This window comes from Lepisosteus oculatus, chromosome 6 (assembly GCF_040954835.1).
Source record: "Lepisosteus oculatus isolate fLepOcu1 chromosome 6, fLepOcu1.hap2, whole genome shotgun sequence".
NCBI classification, from domain to species: Eukaryota; Metazoa; Chordata; class Actinopteri; order Semionotiformes; family Lepisosteidae; genus Lepisosteus; species Lepisosteus oculatus.
Window position 1 is genome coordinate 19,981,621 of NC_090701.1, and position 23,905 is coordinate 20,005,525.

At 36.4% G+C, this 23,905-nt stretch overlaps 1 protein-coding gene across 2 annotated transcripts in view; it reads left to right on the forward strand.

The window, feature by feature from the left end:
• egfra (epidermal growth factor receptor a (erythroblastic leukemia viral (v-erb-b) oncogene homolog, avian)) overlaps positions 1 to 23,905 on the forward strand; it is a 118,226-nt gene that overhangs the window by 25,604 nt on the left and 68,717 nt on the right. Inside the window, exon 1 of one of the 2 annotated variants that reach the window (XM_015354474.2) lies at positions 6,292 to 6,391. The exons of the other annotated variant lie outside the window; for it this stretch is intronic. Coding sequence (XP_015209960.1) covers positions 6,331 to 6,391 — 61 coding nt within the window. The 5' untranslated portion in view covers positions 6,292 to 6,330. Of the gene's footprint in view, positions 1 to 6,291; positions 6,392 to 23,905 lie in introns of those variants that run through there. 2 annotated transcript variants of the gene reach the window in all.

Here is a 23,905-nt window from a genome sequence, read left to right on the forward strand (position 1 = left end):
ATGGATACTGATGTTATTTGCTGTGAACTTTATAGTTGCTGGTATACTGTATGTAATGTCTTCCTTATGTCTGAAATTTGATATAATGTCTGTAAGGAATGGGATCCTAGTGTGAGTAGAGTTAAACCTGTTATCACAAGACTCATTGTCTAAGTCAAGCCATTAGATGGGAATTTCAGGCACTGAGACTTGAGTTGTCACCTGCTCTCATGTCATCGGGCTATAGGGTCTCTGGGTTATTTCCTGTTCATCTGTAAACCTTTTCAGTCATTGTAGTCTATTGTAGTCACCCCAGTTTCTCTAATACCTGATTGCAGGCCATCAGGAAACCAGTGCTTGCTGTTTGACTGCATTTAACATATGCAAATTACACATTGGGAAATCTTTCCAGTTAGGCAGCTACCAGTGATCTCAAGTGCCTGGGGCACATCACAAAGCAAACATTTTCAGCAAACGTAACGCAGGACTTCGTTTTACAAAACTTATACTTAGTAGGGAAGAGTTGAATGTCACTCTGCTTTATTTTTTTAAAACTTTACTGTTGTTCCAATAAATATTGATTTTTGGAACCTTGTTATGGTTATTGAATATCTTATTTTATACTAGTACATACCGGAACTAGTGACCCCTCGCCTTTGAGAGGCAAAGCCTATAGGTTTGAAATGGAGATAAAGAAAACCAATGACCAGTGACCCCTAGGAAGCCTGTTAATGTGCACTAGTAAACCATGTGATACAGCAGTGATACTCAGATTGAAAACCATAAACATACATATGTAGCTCTCCAGAACAAGGGTTTCAGGCCCCTGAGCTGGCTCAAAGTCTTATACTGTATTATCTGTTTATTTTTGTATATTGTATTGTTAACAGCATAAGGCTTAAAAAGTCAGAAATATTTGTGCAGGATTCCTCAGATTTTACTTTACAAAAATAATGTATGTGAGAGAATCTGGGTTATTGAAGTACACAGTAGTGAAGTAGCAAGCCAAGTAGAATGTTGTAAACATGTGGTTTTCAGCTGAAAGAAGAAGAAGTGGGTCAGAATATGGTAATTGTAGTGACTCATGCCCTGAAACCTCTCTGTGTGTACCCCAGACCTGTTCTGCTGAGACAGGCAAGACCCTAGAGCAGGAACAGATGTACTTAAGTGTGATTAAAGAATATTAAACTAATTTGGTATAGACAGGAGATAGGGATTAACTGGACATCACAATAATTTTGCTCTACCATTTATGATCATGTAAAATGGGTGATTAACGTATCCGTTTGTGGCAATTGAATTCTGGGCAGTTCTGTGTGTTGTAAATCACTTTTAGTAGGTCTTGATTCTCTTTGCCATTCTGAAGTACACTAAAAGTGGAAGGATCAGCCTGTCTTGATTTATGAGATTTTTAATGAGAATTGATCCACAGAGACCATTTAATTTACAATGTAAAAGGGGCTTTTATAGGGGGTGGTCAATTAAAGATTATTGTTTGAGGATAATGGTCACAAGTATTCATTCAGTTAGGCCATATTTCTAACCCATACTTGAATCTGGAAAGTCAAGCTAGGACAGTTACTTTAGCATACAGTACATATTTATGAGGGGTTTTTCTTGGCTTGAAAGCATGAATTGAGCAGGTGAGACTACAGTGCGAACTTCATGTTTTTCTACAGAAAGTTTGGTTATTAGTCACCTTAGTCTGGTGAGATCATGACGTAAGGGAATTCGGATCTGAGAAACTGAGAAAGCAATGCCAGTTTTAGTATTAAGTGATCTGAAGGATACATTGCACACTAACCCACTTTGGAACATTTGGGTTTCAGCTGGCACACCTTACATGGAAATTAAAAACCATTCTGGTGGGGAAATTCAGCTCTAGCTCCGAACACTTTTGTTGCATTCCCTCCAAGAATTGTTTTCAGAATTAAGTCTTTGACATCGTCACATTCTAGGACAAACATCTACAGTATAAAAAACTGCCAATATCCACTGGCATGTCTTTGTGTTCGTAATGTCCTACATCAGTTTTTAATCTCATCTTGAAAGTGAACCTTGTGAATTGCTCCTTAGTGATGGGCTTTACATGTACACATCAGGCTGCTGTGGGAGCTGTGCCAAGAGTTTATGCTGCACTGTCAGTCAGGTACAGTATATGCTGGGAAGGTCCCAGAGAATCTGCAGGTGTTTTACAAGTTGAAGTGGTGCTGTAAAGAGACCATTTACTGTATTTGCTTAGGGCAGCTCAGTTTACATTAAAAAATGGCGGTGACTGAAGTTTTTTGAACTTTAAAGAAATTATTATTATACAGTTGCAGGCACATTAAAATTATTGGCACATAAGTCAAAACAGAAACTTCCACTATTATTGACATTGATGTGAAAGGTTAACTTCACAAAGTAAGGACTAGCAAGACCTATTTACAAAATTTTTTTTGTTGTACTTGATTTTTCAAATGCATATCTCTCCTTTTTAAACAAATGAGCAGCATGTTATTCTTGAGAATAAAAAATGCTGCCCAATGTGATCAGATTTACTAGCATTCTGTAGGTAGCTATATTTGTACTCTTATTTACCTTCGAATCTTTAAGGCGTGCAGCCCTTTAAATATTGTTTCTTCTCTTTGGAAAAGCTCTGGAACAGTGACAAGGGACATTTCACTTTCATGCTTTGTCTATGGTTTACCTGATTTGTGTTTTCATTTGTTTTTCTGTGCATATGGAAACTATGATTATTTTAATCTAGGAATGCAGTAGTCAACAAGTAAATGGACATTTGCAACTGATCCCATCAAAGATCTTTGCTCTAGTACAAAGCCTGATCCACTTTTTCTTACCTTTAATAAATGCCAGCTCATTTTCTTCAACTGTGAATAAGAAACAAAACATCAACCAACTCATCTGTCTTTTTGTACTTTTGCTGCGCTTGAACTATTACATGTCCTTTCAGATAATGGAATAGGTTTTGCCCTGCTGTGAAATAAAAATCCAGTATTATAAGGTGACATTTGTAGAAACTTTAACAAAAATCTGACCTTAATCATAAGTTGCTTGACTGAGGTTGCTTGACTAGGACACGGATTTTCAAAAGGTTTTAGTTTAATTACAGAGCAAAGACTGGCCGTTCATGCATTAAATATAACAAGACAGGATAAACACTGGCAATTGCCTTTTAACTTTGCCAAATTGATTGTACGATAACACTGATAAGTGGTGAGCCTCGGGGATATCAATAATCCCTATAAATGCCATTAATAAAAGGGCAAAGCATTGATGTATATGACACATTGTTTTATATCTAATAAACTGGTACTTTTTCACATTTCTGTGAACATTACGTGCCAATTTGCAGAACAAACATGACAAGTTGTTATTGAAATGTCTATGTGAGGTCATACGACAAGGACACTTGCAGACAGAAATGTAGGGCAAAAGGTGAAAAACATGCTGTTTTGTATTAGTTTTTAACCACTTGACAAATTAAGAATTTTACTTTTACTAAAAGCTTTTCAAAAACTCTCATGTTTTTAATATTTAATTGCTTCGTATGGATTATTAATATCAAACTGACAAGTGCAAAATTTTGGCACTCTGTGATTTTCTGGTCAGGAAACAGCACATACTAAACATTGAAATAAATTAATGAAAACTATTCCCATTAGAACAGTACTTGTTAACCTGGGGAGCATGGAGTGTTTTAGAAGCTAAATCATAAAAAACACATTTTCTTCAATTATTTGTGATAAGGGGTGAGAGAACATTTTTTGAGAACCAAAGGGGTGCAGGCTGCAATAAAGGTTAACAACCAGTGCATCAGAGCAACTCTGATAAGAAGATCTTTTAGGTCTTATTTAAGTTAACAGTGTAGGTTTAACTCATGTGCAGTACATTGTGTTAAAAAAATGGAGGTGTCAATTTCTGATTCTATCAACTTATTCTGATTTCGTTACCTGATCATCAAACGTATTGTGTTTTTCCTTGAAACCCCTCAAAAAACTAGCTGAGATGGGGCCACCAAGTTAGAATCCAGGGCTTCTGTGAGTTGAATTCCTTGTGTGATATTCCTGGTTCCCAGAAACCTGCCCTTAATGTGAGGGGAATATTTTCTCCCATGCTTTCCTATGAACCTGTCTGCTACAGTAGATTGTGAGTCCTAGCAAAAACACCCCACTCCACCATGTCCTCTCTGTGGGTCTGTATACACTAGCCTACACTTTCCTATTAACTTACTCAAGACCTAAATGTTCCTTTGCATATCGATGTTGCTGGATATACCGCTTTGTCCACGGAAACTAAAATAACAGTGCAGTTCCCCTAATAATTGCTGTCAAAATGTTGTGAGTCAAATCTTGATCTTACAGTAAGTCTAATTCACAAGTAAAAATGTTATTTTCATTACATTTGATTTATACATTAAAAGCAACAGGGTACTTTCTGAGTATTTCTAACACAACACATGAAATCTGCTTTCCCCTATTTTGTCTGGCCTTATATCACCCTAGAAGAAAGCAAAAACAGTCTGTTTCTCACACAAGGACAAAACTGAAGAACAAACTATAACCCATTTACTTTGCGCCGCGATCTGAAATGCATTTTAGAGTCAAACTAAACTGTTTTTTAAGTCTAAATCATTGTAATCTGTATTCTCTTGAAGTGCTTTCAGTAATATAATTGTATTCTTATTCCTATTCTTATTCTGATAGCAGCCCAATTCTAGGGCCTGGGTTTAATTCTAGACCTGGGGCGTAATTTGCGTGGAGTTTGTATGTTCTCCCCATGTTCACATGGGATTCCATGGGGTCCTCTGGTTTCCTCCCACTGACAGGCGGCAAAGCAAGCTAGTATTAACACAGCAGTCTCTTACATCGCAATCCAACCCCTCACCCAGTGCCGGTTGCTGTGGAAACCAATTGAAAGGAGACTGAGATCACCTGGGGATGATTTACGACCACACCCATCAAAGGTGCTTCAGAACATAGAAACTTGGATCTGACAGAGCTCAGGGCTCTGTCATCGTTTTTAGTTTTTGATCCCCTTGAGTCTTGAGCTAGTGTCACAGCTACTGTATGCTACTGTATGTTTTGTTCCCTGTGGGGTTCCCTGTCTCAGCTACCTCTCGCCCAACTCTTGGGTTCACTCTAAGCCTCACAGATCTGCTGCTAGTCCCACCTCAGCAGCGGATTATTACAGTGCATCTCTGTGTTTTTTACTGTGTGTTACCTGTGATGGACTGGCATCCCATCCAGTATCTATCTTGTGTTGTGGCTGTTGCTTCCTGGGATAACTTCCAACTCCTCTGTGACCATGAGTTGGAAAAAGTGGTTAAAAATGGGGAGATTTTTATAATGGTCCTTGTACAAGTCTTGGAGATAAGTGTGTAGATGTATGGATGCAATGTGCTTTATGGGGGGAAATTGAGAGTGAATAGTGAAGTGTGATATATCATCTATTCTATTCTTTGTGTTAAAAGTAAACTTTAGTGTTGAAAATAATTGAATGGACAGGGTTTATGTACAGAGTTTCTATTGTTAGTTATTCCAAATATGCAAATAAGAGGAAATCAGTCTTAAGCAATAGTCCTACTGATTGTAAAACAACCTGAATGAAAATATCTATGTATTATCCATTAATTCCTTTTCTATCTCCCCGGATGCCTAATGTTATCTTCATGGGTTTGTTTTTGAGAAGGAGGATTGGCATCCTTAGATCATTGAAGGATGAACAGGGGCTGTTCATTCCTGAGGTGAACGATAAACACACTCAGTTAATAAGGTTGAAGTTCACCTGCATATGTAAATATTTTCTGTACTCTGGTCATACAGCAATCTCTCTTCTGTTTCTTGAGGAAATATACAGTATGTGAAATGAAACAAGAAATCTGTATTCCATTACTGTGTAATCAACCAAATTCATCTGTAAACTACATGACCATTTTTTCTTAATCTGTCACATTCACCTTTAAAAAAGAGTTGTTCTACATCGTAGAGTACGTTCTACTTTTGTTCTACATCTGCACGTGTTTGTGTCCTTCTGTGCACAGAAGTAGAGAACAGTAACCTGAAGCACTCTCCCTGAATAAACAGGCAGGAGTGTTGTTTTAAGATAACTCTGGGAACTCAGTGTGTCCTGGAGTGGAGCACATTGTGAAAGAGAGTCAATAATGTGAATGTACTATAAGCCTGTGGCCTTGAAGAGGGTAATGGAGATGCTACCCCCTTATTATCCCCATGTACATTTACATAATACAGTGTAAAAAATGTCATACTATTGTCGTGACCCTTTCTGGTAGTGCCAGAGAAGCCTAACCTGACAGTACACTATAGTAAATATTGCAGCTGTGAGTAATCCATGATTATGAGCCAGCTGATACAGAGAAGTGTACAGGAGGATTCAGGAAAACAAAATACAGGTTAGTTATACTTTTTATCTAAGGCCACTGAACTCTACTGTTTATAAGCTACTGAAAGCCAGATCTTCCTTGCCGTAAGAGAGTTTATTGAAATGCATTGTCTGAAACCTTGCAGTTCATTCATGACTTTCTAACCTATTTAGCTTCTGATGACCTTTACTGTATACATTCTATCACATGGATGCATTTAATAAAGAATCAGTTCGAGCGGGTATTTTCCAGGATCACTGATTGCAAGGATAAAGTATGATTAGTAGTGTTAATGGTTTTATTTATCTTACAGGGTCATTGTGGGGGAGGGGGACAGGGTTCTGCAAATGATTAAGGATTACTCTGCAAAGTTGGGTCAGCAGAATTGTGTAGGGCTCAAGTGGCCCAAGAACTAGAATTCTAAGGTTTTCAATTTGCTATTCACTTTAAACAAAATGTAAGAGAAATGAAAACATATCTGTATAGTGGGATTGTACAATTCAGTTTCACCTTCTGGTTATCCTATATGTGTTTTAACAGTTTTTTTTTTTAATGGTGAGATATTGAAAGAGCTTCTTGAGAAAGGCAGCCACTTGGAAAGTGATAAGAGATACTGTAGCTTTGCAGATTGCATTTTATAACAGTAGACAAAAATGTCATGTTAAAAGTCTCAAGCAGAACAACCAAAAGGCAGCTGGTGTATTCTTAAATGTCTTTTCATCTTGTCAAGATTGTCCTTTACTGACAAGTAATTGCCTAGTTGTTACATGCTCAACTTCACAATACTGATAGAAGCTGAAAGATGTCATACCAGTTATTCAGGATTATTTGAGTGTGTAGTTTTGTTCCTTTACTTGTCGATTTTTCATCTTTGATATTAAGAAAAGAGAGCTATAGGCAGGAAAATATCAGTTATGTGCCAAGATGCACGTCTCATTTACTTGAAAAGCAGCGCCTACCTGGAAAAATACCCTAAGGGATTAACATGCACATGTTATTTGCTTTGTTAAAGGGTTGCAAACGGATGCACAACAATATGGTGGGGAAGCAATGCTATGGATTTTGAATCAGAGCTTTGAATTGGCCTCTTTTATCTTTTTCCTAGCTCTTTTCATGCATGTCTTAAATGATATATTAAAATATCGTCTAAATTGATTAAAATACTTTCTCAGAATCCTTGTCCAATGACGAACATGACTAAATCATTAAGTATACTTGATTTTGCAGTAAGGTATAGTAACTGAGTAACTGAAGGTGTGCTGTAAAACTGTAAGAAATTCTTCGCATTGTAAAAATTCTGTATACATTTAAGTAAAGAAAAGAAGCTTAAAATGTACAGTTAAAGTAACGTAGACTGTAGCACTGCCTGAGCAATTATTCTACAAACTGTTAAGTGTTGATTAAAGCAGTACTTCTTTTACATAGAATATGGTATTCACTGTTGGCGGTTTGGGGTGGAGAAGTATTTGCTTCTGGCTGCTTTGCAGGTAATAACATGTTGTATCTGTTCATGTTGCTCTACAATCCAGATATATGTGTGCAAAAGGGAACGTGCCCATAATCAACAACCTCAGAGAGAGGTTGTTTTTCCATACATAATATAAGTTTAAAAGCCAAAGTAAGCCATCTTCTTTCCTTAGTTGTGAGCATTATTTTGTAAACTACTGATAGTACAAATTCAATTACATATTTTGAAACATTCAGTTCCTCACTTTGGATTTGTTTTTAATTCAGAACCGTCAGTTATTTTTGTTATACTAATTTCGATTTGGAATAGCTAATTGTGAGTTTTTCACACCTCGGCTCATGGCTACAAACCCCAGTCGGTTGTCAACACAACCCAGGATAGATCATAAACAGTACCTCACCTCGTACCACCTGTAAAGATACACTCACCCTTGTGCTTGGGTGATTGTGTCTTTACAGGTGGAAACACTTGGGATTTTGCTTCATAGTGTATTTTGTTTTGCTGTCAACAAAAAACTCAAAATATTGTAATATTAACAGCTAATTTTACGATCGCTATCTTGGTCTTCAGGACAAAATCCAAACCAAAGTTCAGCTCTTGTTGGATATGACATACTGTATTAGGCTTTTCCTTAGTGGAGCTACTGTAGAAGTAAAGATGGTGAAAATACTTATAACTTGTGTTACTCATTCTTGTATTTTTCCTCTAATTAGCAACTGTGAGTCTGGGGTTTGCTTATATAAAAAGCAAAGAACTCCTGTGTTTTTCCAAATGATGTGGTTAGTCACTGTTTCTGAGCTCTTTTTAAAACCTGTGTGTATAAGAGTGAAATAAATTTGGTTCCCAGGATGATACGAGGAGACAGTAAAATCAGAATCCAATGGAAGATTTATAAAACAATTAGACAACACCAGAGCCATCTTAAAAGTAGGGGTCTACCAGTGATAAATTCAGGTTAGATGACCCAAACAAAACGGAGAAAACCAAACAGTCTGGCTCCTCAAGCCTGGTCGGGAGCCTTGCAGTTTTATCAGAGTTTACTTTAATTCTTGACAAAAAGTAATTAGCACGTATATGTCTTCTGTGCATGTCTAAACTAATATCGCTTGTTTTTATATGCTGGTAAACTGAGGCAGCCAAAAGATTTCTTGACCAGCCAGTTAGGAACTAATTAGGTGACTTGAACTAGGGACTAAAGTGCTGAAGTGTGTCTGAAGATTTCCAATATCTTATATTATTATTTGTTCTTGTAGTTATTTATTTAAATTGCTGTACATTAAATTACAGTACATTTAAATTATTTATTTAAATTGTCAGCAGTTTTAATATTTTGTTACTGAATGCTTGTATGAATGCCTTTGTTGTGCAATAAGCATTGCTAACAATCAAATCCCAATTTTTTAAACATTTGCTGCTGGCTTTTTGACTGCTTTTGATTTATTTTAGGACCTGTTAGAATATACAGTAGTTACTTCTTGTATATAGTATATTCTATAGTATATACAAGCCATTATTCCTTAAGGATAAAAAATTAATGAAATGAAAAATCATTGTAGTACGGATTGGTTAATAACATGACCTTGTTAAAGCAATTCTTATTGTGTGAGATTAACAGCATTCAGTTACTTTTAGGACAGTAGTTGTATCATCTGGCTCATATCTGGCTGTGAGATATGATTATAGGAGTGCAGAAGAACAATCTCATCCAAATTCTTCACACATAGGAAGGGGTGAAATCCATCATCTTCTTCCACAAAGAATCAATACACTGAGATGACACCGGTGTGTGTTGCTGTGACTGTAAATGAAAGCTCTGCTGGTTAATCTCCAGCAGAATTTAAACCAGGGGTTGTTGCAGAGGCTTCTCAGATATGCAGATAGGAACATGTGCTCTGTTGGCACTCTGTAGGCATCCAATTCCATTCAAAGCTATCCTCAGAACCCTGAATGATGTTGAAAAGTGGCTGCATTGTAAAGCTCAAACATGATCTCTTTTTGATAGTATAGATTGTGAAAATTGTGCACTTCTCCGTTGTTTCATTTGTTGATTTAATATTGGACTGTGCATGTACAGGTCACGAACATCACATACCTATATACAGTACATTCCCAAATGTTTCTCCTTAAATTAAGAGAGTTAACATCACTGGAAGTGATGCAGACCGTTTTAAGCCATAGTGAATATTTGTTCTGTTGAAAACGCTCTCTGAAAACAACGCACAAACTGGCATACCGGGAATTGTTTAAGGGAAGCAAATTAGTGCTGAAAAATGTTGACTAGACAGTTTCCAAATAAGTCTTAGAATAGGAAGAAGGGGATTGTCAAATATATTATTGCGTCCTTAGTGTATCAACCGCTCAAGCTCTTAATTGTTCTTAGCAGGCAAATTCTGAGCAAATGAGATGAAAACAAGACAAAATCAAGAGTAATGCACTAAAATAGACATATTAGAAATACAGTAATACCAAATTTATGACAGTAAAGTACAGTTTGTGTAAATTGTGGAGAACAATTTAATTTCTGTATATACTTTGTGTATTAGAGTTTGTTTTACAGGTGAGGCAGATTTTACATACTGTACTTTAAAGATTTCCAATTTTTATGTCAGGATCAGTTTATAATAATAATAATAATAATAATAATAATAATAATAATAATAATAATAATAATTCTTTACACTTCTATTGCGCTTTTCTGGACACTCCACTCAAACCGCTTCACAGGTAAAGGGGACTCCCCTCCACCACCACCAATGTGCAGCATCCACCTGTGCAGCATCCACCAGTTTAATCAATAACCTTGCCTCATTTTCTAAATATTGGCCTGCCATATAAATACAATGACTAAAATATAACTAGCTGTTAGTGCTGTTTTTCATTTTTGATGAGGAGAGCTTTTCAAATTGAACTCTAGAAGGGACTATTTGATGACTTTGCCTTTCTTACCTCACTGCCAGTGTGATGAAAGACGTATTTCATTTAGAAAATATTGCTCATATACTTTTTTACTGCTGAAAGCGTGGAAACCGAAGTGGGATATTTTTCATAAACAGAACCATAATTGACTGACTCCTCCAAACTCCAATGTGATAACAGTCCAAATCTCCCCAACAAATGTTACACTACAACTCATAAACAAAAACTAAATTTAACTTTGTGAGGCCACAGATGTTGTCTACTGTACTGTAGTTCAGCTTTTGCCTTATATGGATATCTTTGCTGTGATCTCTAGGCTTTCTCCAAAAACATTATAAACCAACATTACAGTTGTAATTCTGAGGAGACAGCATAATTAATAATTTCTTCTTTTGAGCCATAATGAGCATTATTTATCTAGATATTGTAAAGTATTTATATATATATCTCAGATGCACTTTAAAAAAGTCAGTGACAAGATTTAAAACAAGAACATTTAATTGCACTTATCATATATAGCACTTTAATTACTTTTTGATGAATGTAGATGTGTTGAGGGTTTTCCTGGTAGAAGCCATCGAAAATATAACTTAAAAAAAGGTTTTTCATTGTTGATTTAGGAAGTCCTCCTGGACCTTAATGGCTGCAAGTTGCTTCTACCACATTGGGTACTTCTACTGAGTCTTGTCAAAGTGTTTGTTGTCATGGAGAAACCAGGTACATTTAGAGTATTTTCTTTCAGTTGATGTTTCAGATTTATTTTTGAAAATTTGCTGAAAGACCTTAAAGTCTAGTAACTTGCAGTGACAGAAATTAAATATTGATCTCTGTGGACACTTTAAAGTTTAAAAGACCAAAAAAGTCGTGACTTTTGAACATTTTCCTTGGTAATTATTGACTGATCTCTTTAAATGTTATCATCTCCAGTGGATTATCTATTCAGAGTATCCTGGAGTGTGATAGAAAACGGAAGCGGGTATGTTTCTATGGGAAAAGACAACAATGTTCATGTAAAAGGTCAGAGGAGGTTCTGCTGTCTGTGGAAGACATGACTTCTGCATGACTTCTGTATGTTTTGGTAAACACGTATTTTGTAATTGCTTTTTTTAATTTTGCTTTACCAAGTCCACCATTTAATAAAAAGGAGGCAGAGTGATTCATTGCGTGAGTAATGAAAACCTCTCTGCGTTCCTCATTCTAAGTGTACCATTGAGAACAAGTTGGCTATTAGGTAGAATATTAACTCTGAAGCTCTTATTCTACCATGGCATAATAGTAATTGTCTTCCCAATGGAAAGGATGCAGAGCCCGAAAACAATCACAGTGTGCACATTTCTCTTCTAGGAGCCTTTTGTTTTGCAGTGAGCTGAATCATTGTAACATGCCAATGCTTTAATTGGTTTTCCAGCTGGTTTGTTAATTAACCGTTAATAGCACTAATGAAATTACTACTGCTAATAATAGTGTTATGCCTGTTCGTTGATGCCATTTCCTCAAAAAAGTTATTTATTGTGAAAGATATACAGTATATGTTATTCCATATCTGGATGCTATTAATAGGGAACGTAAAAGATAGAAGGTGCAACCTTCATTAATTGCAATATAAGGAATCCGTACAGTAGAATACAGCATAAATGAAGTATATAATTGAATTATTTAATACTACGTGAAAAAGTAATAATACAATGCTTAAAATACAAACAGTAGGTAATAGGCCAATAGTTTTTAAATGCAACATGCTTTTTACTTTTAATGGCCCTTAGCCTTTGGGAATATTAAAAACCAAAAAGAATTAATTGCATTGAAACTCCTCAGTAGGAATGCTGCTTTCCTCTCAGGAATGAAACAATAAAAGCAGGTAACAGAGCTGCAGTATATATTCAGAATGTGTGTTCCATTACACTAGCAGTTCTTAGTAAGACACTCGGTCGCTGAACTTCCTGGTTCTGCTTCCTGGTGTTCCCTGATGTCGTGGACTGTAAATCCCTAAATAATTTGACACATCACTGCCAGTGGCACAGCCTTTACCCTTTTTGTGATTAATATTGTAATAGCAATGTCATACAAGGTAAGCATAGAAGCTGCTGTTAATAACATTTAGTTCCTTTGAGCAGGACTTTCTTTTTTCTATTCTACTGGATGGTGGTCAATCTGTCTAGAACATTACACAGTCTGGTATCCAGTACATAACAGACTTCACGCTTACAAGACTTGAGTCTGGGACTTGGGATAGTGTCACATACTGTATATTGTGATAAGTACTTGAGTCAAGATTGGGCTCAACCTTGTGTGACTTAGACTCAGACCCAGACTCAGGGGTTTTGTGACTCAGATATAACTGTGAGTCAATTTTACAGAATAAGTTTTAACTTTGGAAGCTATGAAGCTGCAAAAAAGGGTTCCCTAGTCCTGGTTCCAGGGGTCTAATTATACCTGTACCCCAATCATACTTATTTAGGGGTACTTATAAGTGGTACTGGATATTAAACTTGTCATTCATACTAATCTCATGATAACAAATATTGTTTGGCTTAAAAAAAATGGCTGTTTGGCCCAACATTTCTAAAAGGCACTGTCACCCACCTTGTCAATTAGGCTATCGCCTGTACCTAAAAGTAATGTGCGAAACCAAAGTGCAGTGTTCTTTTGGAAATGTGATATTCCGACAGAGGAAATGAGAGACACGTGGTTCACAGCCTAACAGTCCCATTCTCCATGTAATTGGAGCTATTTATTGTGAAAGCTATACAGGGTAGCACTGTCGGACAGTTTTAAAAAGGATGTGTCTGTTAGTTGTTTCCTTATCTTAGTACTAAAGGCTTTGGTTGATTGACATAGTCAGGTCCTCAAATTAGATTATAATTAGATTATTTAAACTAAATCAATTAAATTTAATTAAATCGCAATTTCAATCCACCTGCCGAAAAACAAAAATATGAATATTGCACCTGCTAAGAGGGACACTTTTTTTACTTGATCTAGACCAACGTCTATATAAAGGAAACATCAGAAAACACATGTACTGTAAGAATTAAGTGTAACCATTGGCATGACATAGTAAAGAAATAGCCCTCAATATTAGGTACTGTACCTCAACCTTTTTTAGAAGAATACTTATTTTTCCCAGTGTGTTCAATAGTTTTCCTCTGTGTTTTTCCTAGTTTTGTGTCTGTTTTGTCAAGCAGAGAAGAAAAGCCACACTTGATCTCAGCACTCACATGAAAACCCCAGTATAGAAAACTAAAATTAATCATTCCACCCTCTTGTCCTCAGGATTATGCTCTCGGAAAATGAAGAAGGGTAACGTAAGCGGCCTTTCAGTAAGAGGATTAGATCATATATGCTTTTTAATTTAATATCACTAGATATTTATTATCTCTTTAAATCTAATATGTTTCGTGGGAAATATTGTCCTGAATGTTTAAGTACATACTGTACTAAGAATGAGGGCATGCCAATGGAGACTTAGCCAATGAGTTTGGAAGCACTGAGCATGTACAGAAATGTAGTCTATACAAACATTTGAGCATTCTTCAAAACATGAAGGAGATGTTGGAAGGAGACAGACATCATTATACTCATTTTGAAGCTTATTTTTATTGTAGGTATGCCAAAAAGTACCACTTTAGGGCTACATTGGCTTTTTAAGGTTGTGCTTTGAGTATGCTTTTGGTGTTCAGATACTTTTTAAATGCTTTAGCACATAAAACTAAGTAGATTGACGTACAGGTTATATCCATGTAACAGGTATGTCTGAGCTTCTGGGCTTTTTTTTAGAAGAAAACAAATGTTTCACAAATTGTTATCCACACATCACAAACTTTGATATTTTCTTTATGATTTCTGGATTATTCTTTGGATAAGATGAAGTAATGGGATCAAGTAAGCACCTGTTTTCTCTGTCAGATGTGAATTCTTTTTTTTCAGTGCTAAAGCTTTTTTTCATTTTGGGTTTATTCATTACACATTACAGAGAAGTGAAGACGTTTCTTCAGTAAAGGTGCTGACATTTAACATTGATGTTGTTCATATTGTTACTGCCTAGAAGGAAATTATAGTTGTGGAAGTCTAACATTTGCTGTGCTGAGTTCATCTGCATTATAGTGAGTGTTTGGATGTAGTTTTTGTGTCTTATTAGTATAAATGAGGAGCAGCAACTGGATCTGGGCTTAATTTGCTGCTGAGTAATGTGATCTGATTTAAAATGGACTTTGGAGTTTTCTAGAACTAATGAGTGCTTATAAAGTAACTAATATACCTTCTGGAATTTTAGTGCCTATGATTGTGAGGAAAAGCAATAGTATTGCACTATATTTCAATGAATACATTATTTCTCCAGATTTATACTGTGCTTCACAAAATTGTTTTCATCAAGGAAATATGTTGTTGCTTATGCAGCCTCATTTGTCAAATCAAACATCCTGTTGTTTTCAGAATGCTATAAAACAGTGGAAACATGACTTTATTTCTCTGTGGACCAGCTACATAGATGCAAACTTTCATCATTTTGAAGAGCGGGGTCTGGGGATTGGAGTGTAGGCCTGCATGTACTATAGTCTCCCATAAAAGAGGGAGGGGGTATGGTGTTTTATTTAAAAAAAAAAACTTTCAATTTTCTTCTTATCTAAAAAAATATTAAACATCAAGAAAGATGCCAATATCCTAAATACAGTCCTGAGAAAAAAATGTTAAATCTTTGTCAGATGCTGTCCATTTAAGTTTAGTTATTTAATCCAGAGCTACAGTATTTGCACTGAAGCAAAGGGACATGGCAGAGCATGAGGTGTGTGTGTGCAGGGGGAGTTGTGGTGTTAGAGTTGATTAATTTGTCCAGCTGTGTGAATAATAACATTCTCCTACATGACTTCAGAAGGCTTGGACAAGACGTGGTCATTGGTCATTCACAACTGCACCATGGGGAAAGGGGATTTTTCTCCAATTAAAAAGTATCAGATGTTCTCCACATCTGAAAGTATGACTAATGGCCATGTTCTGAAATTTTTAAAATGATGTAAAGCTCTCGCTTTTCTAGTTCAAGAGGGCAGCGAGGCTATCTCTTACTCACTGTTGTGCTTTGACTTGCTTTCCTCATACAGGACGTGAACATGTACAGTACATTATAAAAGTACAGTAGCACTTTGCTCAGCCCATTACTTAGTTAGGGGGTAATGCAGTTGATGAGCATTTGAATTATTGCTGTTTACACATCGACGTGGGGCCTTAATGACTGGAATTTGAATTCCCTGCCGTTTGTTAAAAACTTATCGTATGAATAAGAAGTTTAAGTTTAGCAATGATTAGCAATGATTCGGTGTCAAGAGCCATGACACAAGCCAAGAGCCATGACAAAAGCTGCAGGAGATCTGTAACATAGGTCTAAAATGACTTTTAGAGAAGCATGAAATTTACAGATTGGGACGCCTGACAGAATACTAATTTAGTCAGTTGGCTGTCCTGTCTGGGATGAGATATCTTGTTATAAAGCCCAGCTGAGCAGAATAATATAAGGCTTAAAGGGAGCACTGTAACACTCTCAGGCATTTCTTTTCTTAATGTGTTTGCATCATAGAGTTTAGGGGCTTTTATTTAATGAGCTGAAAACCAAGCAAATAGAAATAACAGTATTGTAGAAAAATGTAAAATGGCTTTTTTTCACTTCCGTAAGTGTGATTTGTCATTTCAAGGCATTTGTTTATCTTTTTTTCTTTTATTAAATAACAGATTCCTCTGATCCTTGCAGGTTCTCTTTGACACCTTTACATGTTCATAGCTGTATTTCAGAACAAAAATTAGGTTGGAGGTGAAATCCAAATGCCTCTTAACCAGGTATTTGTAGGCGAATTAGGCAATGCATATTTTTTATAATCTTCTTAGAAATATTTGGGAATGTTCAATGTGAAAGGCAACTTTTAATCCATCTTAATGCAATTATGTCTGTTGTCTTTTCTTTAGTAAAATACAGGATTATCTTTGATTTATTGTGCTTTCAACATGGAATGCAAACAGTGTTGTTTTTCAGACATTGGTAGTTCTCGTGACTGTTAGTTTGGCAAAACTCTGATTGTACTTCTCACATGTATAACCCAGTGTCATTGAACTTTGAAATTGTTGTACAAAATATAACTGTATCTGTAAAATGTATTTGCCATGGGTCAGACATCTGCAGCACAAGAAAAATTAATTTCCTTGATTTATCCCAGCTGTGGAATTGTATGTTATGATAATACAGTAAGTGTTATGTGTCAGCTAATCAGGGTAATTAGTAAACCAGGTCTTTCATTTTTTATTGCCTAAAGTCTTTGGTAGTTTTAGTGTACATTTCACGGCTATGGTATTAGCTGTACAAGGTGACTTTCACATACAGTACATACTTTATCTAAATGACACTACAGTACATTGATTTTATGAAATCACACTTTCAAAACTGAGGCTGCTTTGGTTTTTAATGGTCCAAAATGTCCAAAAGGTGGTTGGGCATATGAGGTTAGAAGCTCTTAAAATCCTTGTTCTTGTTTATACAGTATACTCTTACTGTATAATTGGAATTTTGTTTTCGCAATATGAATACATGGTACAGTGGTTAAGGGTAAAAGGCTTATAACCACAAAGGTCATAGCCTGAGCACATTGTTTAACATCTTTGTACTATCTCTGCTGTCCTTTGGACAATAAATTGTGGTCCTGTTTCAAATGACACCTAATTTACCCAACCAACCACCTTAAATCTGTAAACAGATACCTGCTGAATTGCTCATTATTATTAATACTTTTTAGATAATTGTAAGGTAATTTGAAAAGTATTTGAAAACTATAAAGAAGGTTTATGTTAAATATATGTTTCTGTTGTCTTATTTACTAATTGATCATTAATGACTTAATGTGATATTCTGTATTTAAAAAACTTTTAATGGGAGAGCTAAATGGGCACAGGGGATGAAGTGATTTAAACTATTGGATGTCAGGCATGGTGCAAACTGAGAAAGAAGAACTCAGAAAAAGAACCAAAACACACTGCTTATCCAGATAATAACTTTGTGCCATTAATATGCTGGAGAAGGACTCAATGTAGTACTGTATTGTCTATTGTACTGTGCATGTCTTAAGAGAATGTCATGAATAAAAATCCCATTGTACCTGTATATATGGCAAATAAACTCTTCTGTCTGTCTTTGTACAGCTGCTTGCCATGTGAGATGTTCACAGCCAATAATTGAGAACTATGCATAATGTTACAGCCAATGCAAATATGTTAACTTTTGATGGTTGTAAGCATACTGTTGAATATTATGTGTTGGAAAAGACTATTATGGGAGAAAATGAGACAAAAAAGTTTGCTTAAAAATGGAAATGTTTGACTCAGTATGAGAGATGTACTGAGAGATGTACTGTTTTGTTTCGTTTTGTTTTTGTCTTGTTTTTCATCTTGCTTCTTTTATATTGTTTTTGGTTTTGTAGTTCTTTGTTATTTTAGGGTAGGTTTTGTGTTTATTTTATGTGTTTGTGGGAAAAGTAAAAAAAAATGTTACAGCCAGAGTCCATCAATCATAGGTCACGATCTAGGAAATCAAAACTCACAGCACCTGGCCATGATTGATGGGTTGGTCCGAATGTGATGTTCAAAAGCTTCTAGTCGCTACTGGAACCACACCTGTGGTGATTGATGACTATATGACTGTAGATCACTAGACTGATCAAGTCAAGCGACCTCATTCGCTGCCCTTCCTGAGGGCATCCTGACAAGACAACATATCAGCAGGACAGTGAACATATTCACGCTGTTACTGTATGTAACAACACCATTAAGATGGAAATACTTACTGTAGATGATACTTTTATAATCGATGTCCTTGTACACAAGTTATTTTTCATTTTTATTAATATGCATTCTAGTAGCCCAAATTTGCATGGTCATTATACACTAGTGGTAAATAAAGTAAAAAAGTAACTGTGAAGGAACAGTGGCCATGTATTCTCAAGAATGTACAATGGCCATGATACAGGGTTTGTCTATTTTTTTTTCCGATCAATTTCTTGATCTGTACCGTGGAAGAAAAAAAACAACAAATGAGAATGTTTCCCTTGTGTAATTTTCACCTGGCTTTACTTTTAGTGGTCCCTGCCAATGTTCTTTTGTCATTTTGGCTGTTTCTCCCTTTCAGGATGATCCTGTACAATTCATTGTTGGCTGGTTACAGTACAGTATGTAGTCTCATAGGCCAGCTTATTCTCTACTCCCCGATTTCTCTTTACTGATGCAGATTTAACCCAGTCTCACACCTCCACCATCAAACCCTTTGTACCTTTATCTGTATAGACTGTCATTATACAGTAGTTGGATTCACTCATTTTCCTCAAAAGGAGGCACAAAAAATAACTAGAAGCTATAAAACTCAATGGTTTTTGCATTTGGCCTAGAAAGTTCTGTTGGACTTAACAGCCAAAGCAAACTTTACACCTACATTGGAATTTTGCGTGGGTACTGGAGTTGGATTGAGATCAGTAAAGACACAATTGACAACACTGTCAGCACCAACAACCAGTACCATTGGATTGCATTTCATGTTAACGAGATCCTAGTCTGGAAAAAGCATGTTGAAATCGAATATGCTTTTATTATTATTCACTAAAGACATCTTCTGATCTCCATACCATACAAAGTGCAAGGAAGAATACCAGTGTTAGATTACAGCTGAACATACAGTAGGCTCAAAGAGGTTTCCATTGTTGGTACTCAACTGTCATCGAAGGCTTAAGAGGCAGTGGGTAGGACTATAGCATCATTCCTAATTCCCATCCACTTTTGTGATTTCTTAGATCTGCCCAGGAATATAACTTGTCGCTCTGCAAATCCTGCAGACTTGCTCTTCACCACAGAAACAAAACACATTTTTCACACTTTGTCTTTCTTATTTTTTCTTATTAAGTGATGCTAGTACATTAAAAACTGCAGAAACAGTGTTCAAGTTCAAATTAACTATTATTTTTTTAAAATATGCTTACTTGTTCTTGGTCATGCAGAAAACATGATCACCACATTTTTTTAAATTGAATTACAGTTTAATTCCTTTTCCACCAGCAATGTTGGGAGTTGTTTCATTTTACACCAAACAAAACTAATTTACTGTTAAGCCTATATCTGAGCTTTTGCCTGCTCACTCCTGCGGGTGCCTGTTTGCAGACTCAGTCAGGGGATTCAGAGCTTCCATTGTGCAGTGTGGTATTATGGGAGCTGCTTTACATAGTGAAGGGAAGTGAATTCTGTGGTTCTCATGACTGTCTGTGCTTGAACTGCAGACCACCCAGGTCTAACTAAACGTGAAGGAGCCAGAGGACACACATGTTCAGAATTAATTTCTGAATTTGTAAACTGGAGGTGAGCTTACATTTATAGAAAACAGCTTGGAGCACAAAAGTTGATCCTCTGTTGGAAAGGTCTTGCAATGCAAACCTCCTGTCAGCCTCAGATCTTCTGCTTCCAAATCAATCGCCATTTCTCCCAGTCTGACCAAGAGCACTCATCTGAACCTTTTTGTCTTTTAATTCAGAAGTACTTGTGGTTATGACAGCTCACTCTTGGACGAGCTTTAAATTGGGTTGGCCCAAAAGGTGGGCGTGAAGACAGGTGAGGTTCACCCCTTGCCGGAAAGGAGATTTGAACTGTTTTGTTTGGAAATTACGTTTTGAGTCATGGTGATGAACTGAAACACAGGCCTGTATCACACACTCTGTGTCTGAGCAGCCTTACCCCACCTTTCGATTACCTGTGACTTAATGGCATCCGGCAGCTTGGCTTGAAAAGCTAGCTTGTGAAACCCAAAGCTTTCCCCAGGTTGTAGTAATGGTTTCCTACAAAGACTATTCTGAGCTATACATACAGTGGCAGTAAAAATCTTCACAAATTTATATCGTTCTACTCTTGTCACTCCAGTTTTCTATCTTAATGAAGAAAACGTTCTATGGAGATCTTTATTTGAAACATTTTGTTTTAACCTAACAGTTAACACTGTTGGATCTGTAATTTGTAACACAAAATTAGCCTTTTACAATTTATAGTTAGACAATAAGTCAATTAGATCTGATTAGTGAATGTGCTGGATTAGCCAGCACAACGCTTCTCGTTAGCTGGTTGAGCATGCTTTACCTTGAGCTGTTTTGATAAGGTTTTTGAAGATTCCCATTAGAGATTGCTAAATAACAAAGTAATTTTTTACTCAAAGTAATCTGTATTAGCAATTTTCAAGAACCCTGGGGCAGAGGGGTAAGTTAGTGTTCTGTTAGGGTGAACAGTTCTAAATGAAAACAGAACAGTACAGTAATTATTCACTACGATTTGTGCCATGAAGATCAAAACAAATCTCACTGTGTAACAGTGTTAGGTGTGATAATGATGTAATTAAGGTCTTTTAAATGAGCATTAGGTGTACAGAACAATGTGTTTCTCAAGGTGAGAGCTGAGAGACAGTTGATTATGACTTCATTCCAGTAGAAGATACTGTATTTCTAAACATAACAATTTAAATTTTGTAGACATCTCAAAGCTTAAATACTTAAAGGGACATCTGGCATACACTAAGTATACTGTAAGTGGGGGAAGGAGAGGATCTTCACTGCCAAGTTTCTATGTCCTTGACGAGTAAAGTAGCATGAGGAGCAGAAATCAGGCAAGCAGCTGCCAAACCTTTGCGAGAATATGCAGGTTTTTGACAGGAGACAGTTTTAAAATAACATTCCACCCAAATCTTACGAGCATGTAATCATTGAAGTAATTTGTATGAACTTCCTTTAAACATTTCCCTGGTGTAAGTAACCCATGATTTTTTTATCAGCCCCTGCTCATATTGAGATTATGGTTAAGAATATTCAAGTTCACAATATCATTAGCAGACCTACTGTAACATTGGAAAGTTTTATTATGAACAGAAAGTTTTATTTTTTAACACTGTATGTTATATGTGAGTGGAAGAAATCCTGTCTGTTATAGATCCTCTCTGGCAGTGAAGATAATTTTGGGTCATCAGAGCAATACAAATGCTTCTGTCGCTATTGGATATATATATATATTAAGTGCTGCTGCTCTTGAATTTGCCTGGTATCACCAGAGCTGCTATCATTTTTAGATTTTGTATATAATTCTTTTCAATAGGATGTAGGTACTAGTAATAAGGCAAGAGAAACATATCTTTTTTTAACTGCCGTATGTGCTTCTAATAAAGTCTGGAGTTATACTTTAGCCTTTCTAACTGACAGTGTGAACCTTTTACACTGCTTGTGAGCTTGTGCCAGAGTGCATGTCAATATTGTCCAGAAAGCAATCAGCACAATAAAGCCATTGTAAACAGTAGATTGTTCTGCATGAGTGGAATGTCAGCCCCTACCCCTTCACTCACACTGGTTGCCTAAGAAAATCCTATTTTATCTCACACATATGCATTAAACTCCTCAACCCACTGCCTGCCGAGGCTATTAATACTCTGAGAAAAGTGCTTTTTTTTTTCTTTTACTCACCTCACTTTCCTGGATTTAGCTGTGGCTGTTAGGATCTAGCTGGGAAAGATGAAGGAATGTTGAGTGTAACAGGGGATTTTGGGAGCAGCTGGTTGCTTGTGTTGGAACAATGTGTGAAATGTGTGGGTTACTCTACTAGCAACTGATTTCTTTTAGCAGACTTGGTAGTAAGGTTTCTCCCAAAATGAACAGTGTGTTATCAGCCCACACACTTTAATTCATCCTCCTTTCCCTTTCCTGTGAGAATAAAAGAAAACCCTGTGAGTGTGTGTGTGTGGGGGGGGGGGGTGTATGCATCATTTTTTTTCTCATAGGTCTATTCAGGATATCCTACTGGACAATAAGAGACTACTTATCTGAGCTCAGATCTTTAATTTTTTGCATTGCAAGTTTCAACATCTTCAGAAAGCCTATACCCCATGGAGTGTGCTCATGAAATTCCTCAAAGCACACTGCACGCCGAGTGGAGCTGGGAGGCTGTGACTGTATTTCTTTATAGGAAATTTGGCAGAGGTATTGCTGGAAAATGAATGTCAGCTCAAAACGCAGTAGAAACCAGTGTCTTGAAAGATTACTGAAAGAACGGTTTCTCAATCAGCAAAACACAGAGGAAGCAAAAGCTTGAGATGACAATATCGCCAGTGATGGCAATACAGCCATGACATATTAGACTTTATTTAATGGTCAAGACTGATCTCCTCATTGTAAAATCAGTTAAGTATTCCGGACGCACTCTACTTGCACGTGTGGTCGCAAATGTTTTATTCAAATGTTGTTTGAATAACAGTGGAAAGCAATCTCTATTTCACAGGAGCTGTAAGAATGGATAGGTCAACAGTAAGTTCTCCACTGTGAGCTCACAGAACGTCACACCCTCTGACCACACATGACAGGACTCAAGACAGCTGAATGCACTCAGCTTTCCAAACAGTGCAATTAACTTGTACCAAAATATTTGGTTATTTTGTCAGTGCATTCCGCAATCTGAGATTGCCAAACGCACCTACAACTTTTACCAAATCATGCAAAGAACAAGTAATAGGTTTATTCCATGCTCACATCTGAGGAAGGTCTCTTCTATTTTCAGCATGGAATAAACCTATTACTTGTTCTTTTGCAGAGTACGCATGCTGACGCAGCTACCCACCTGAACTACTTTATTAAATCATGCTTTTTTAATCTTGCTTTTTAAATATTTATTTTTCCCATTTCCTGAAAATGATTCTTAAAGTTAAAATAATGATATCTAATAAAATACTTTGTACTGTAGGGATTACACATTCCTTTCTCCATTTAAACAATGATGTTGAAGATTAATTGTAGTTACGTACTAGTAGTACCCTTTCTTAGTCTTAGTCTTGCCACAAAGAACATGATGTCAAAGGCAATTTAATTGCAAAAAGATATAATTAGTTAGAGAGATTAACGTGAATTTTATAGAATTAATGAAATACGTGAAAGTGTGAATTGTTTGTAATAATTGCCACTGTGTTTAACATAGTTCAAATCTTTCCTTACTCATTTGTATTTGACCTCCAGAATATGATTCATTGTTTAGATAATGCTGCTACTGGCACTTCAAGTCTTAGACACTACAAAAATCCAAAATGCAGGCCCAAATCATCATGAACCAGAAAGAGAAAGGAAATTGATAGT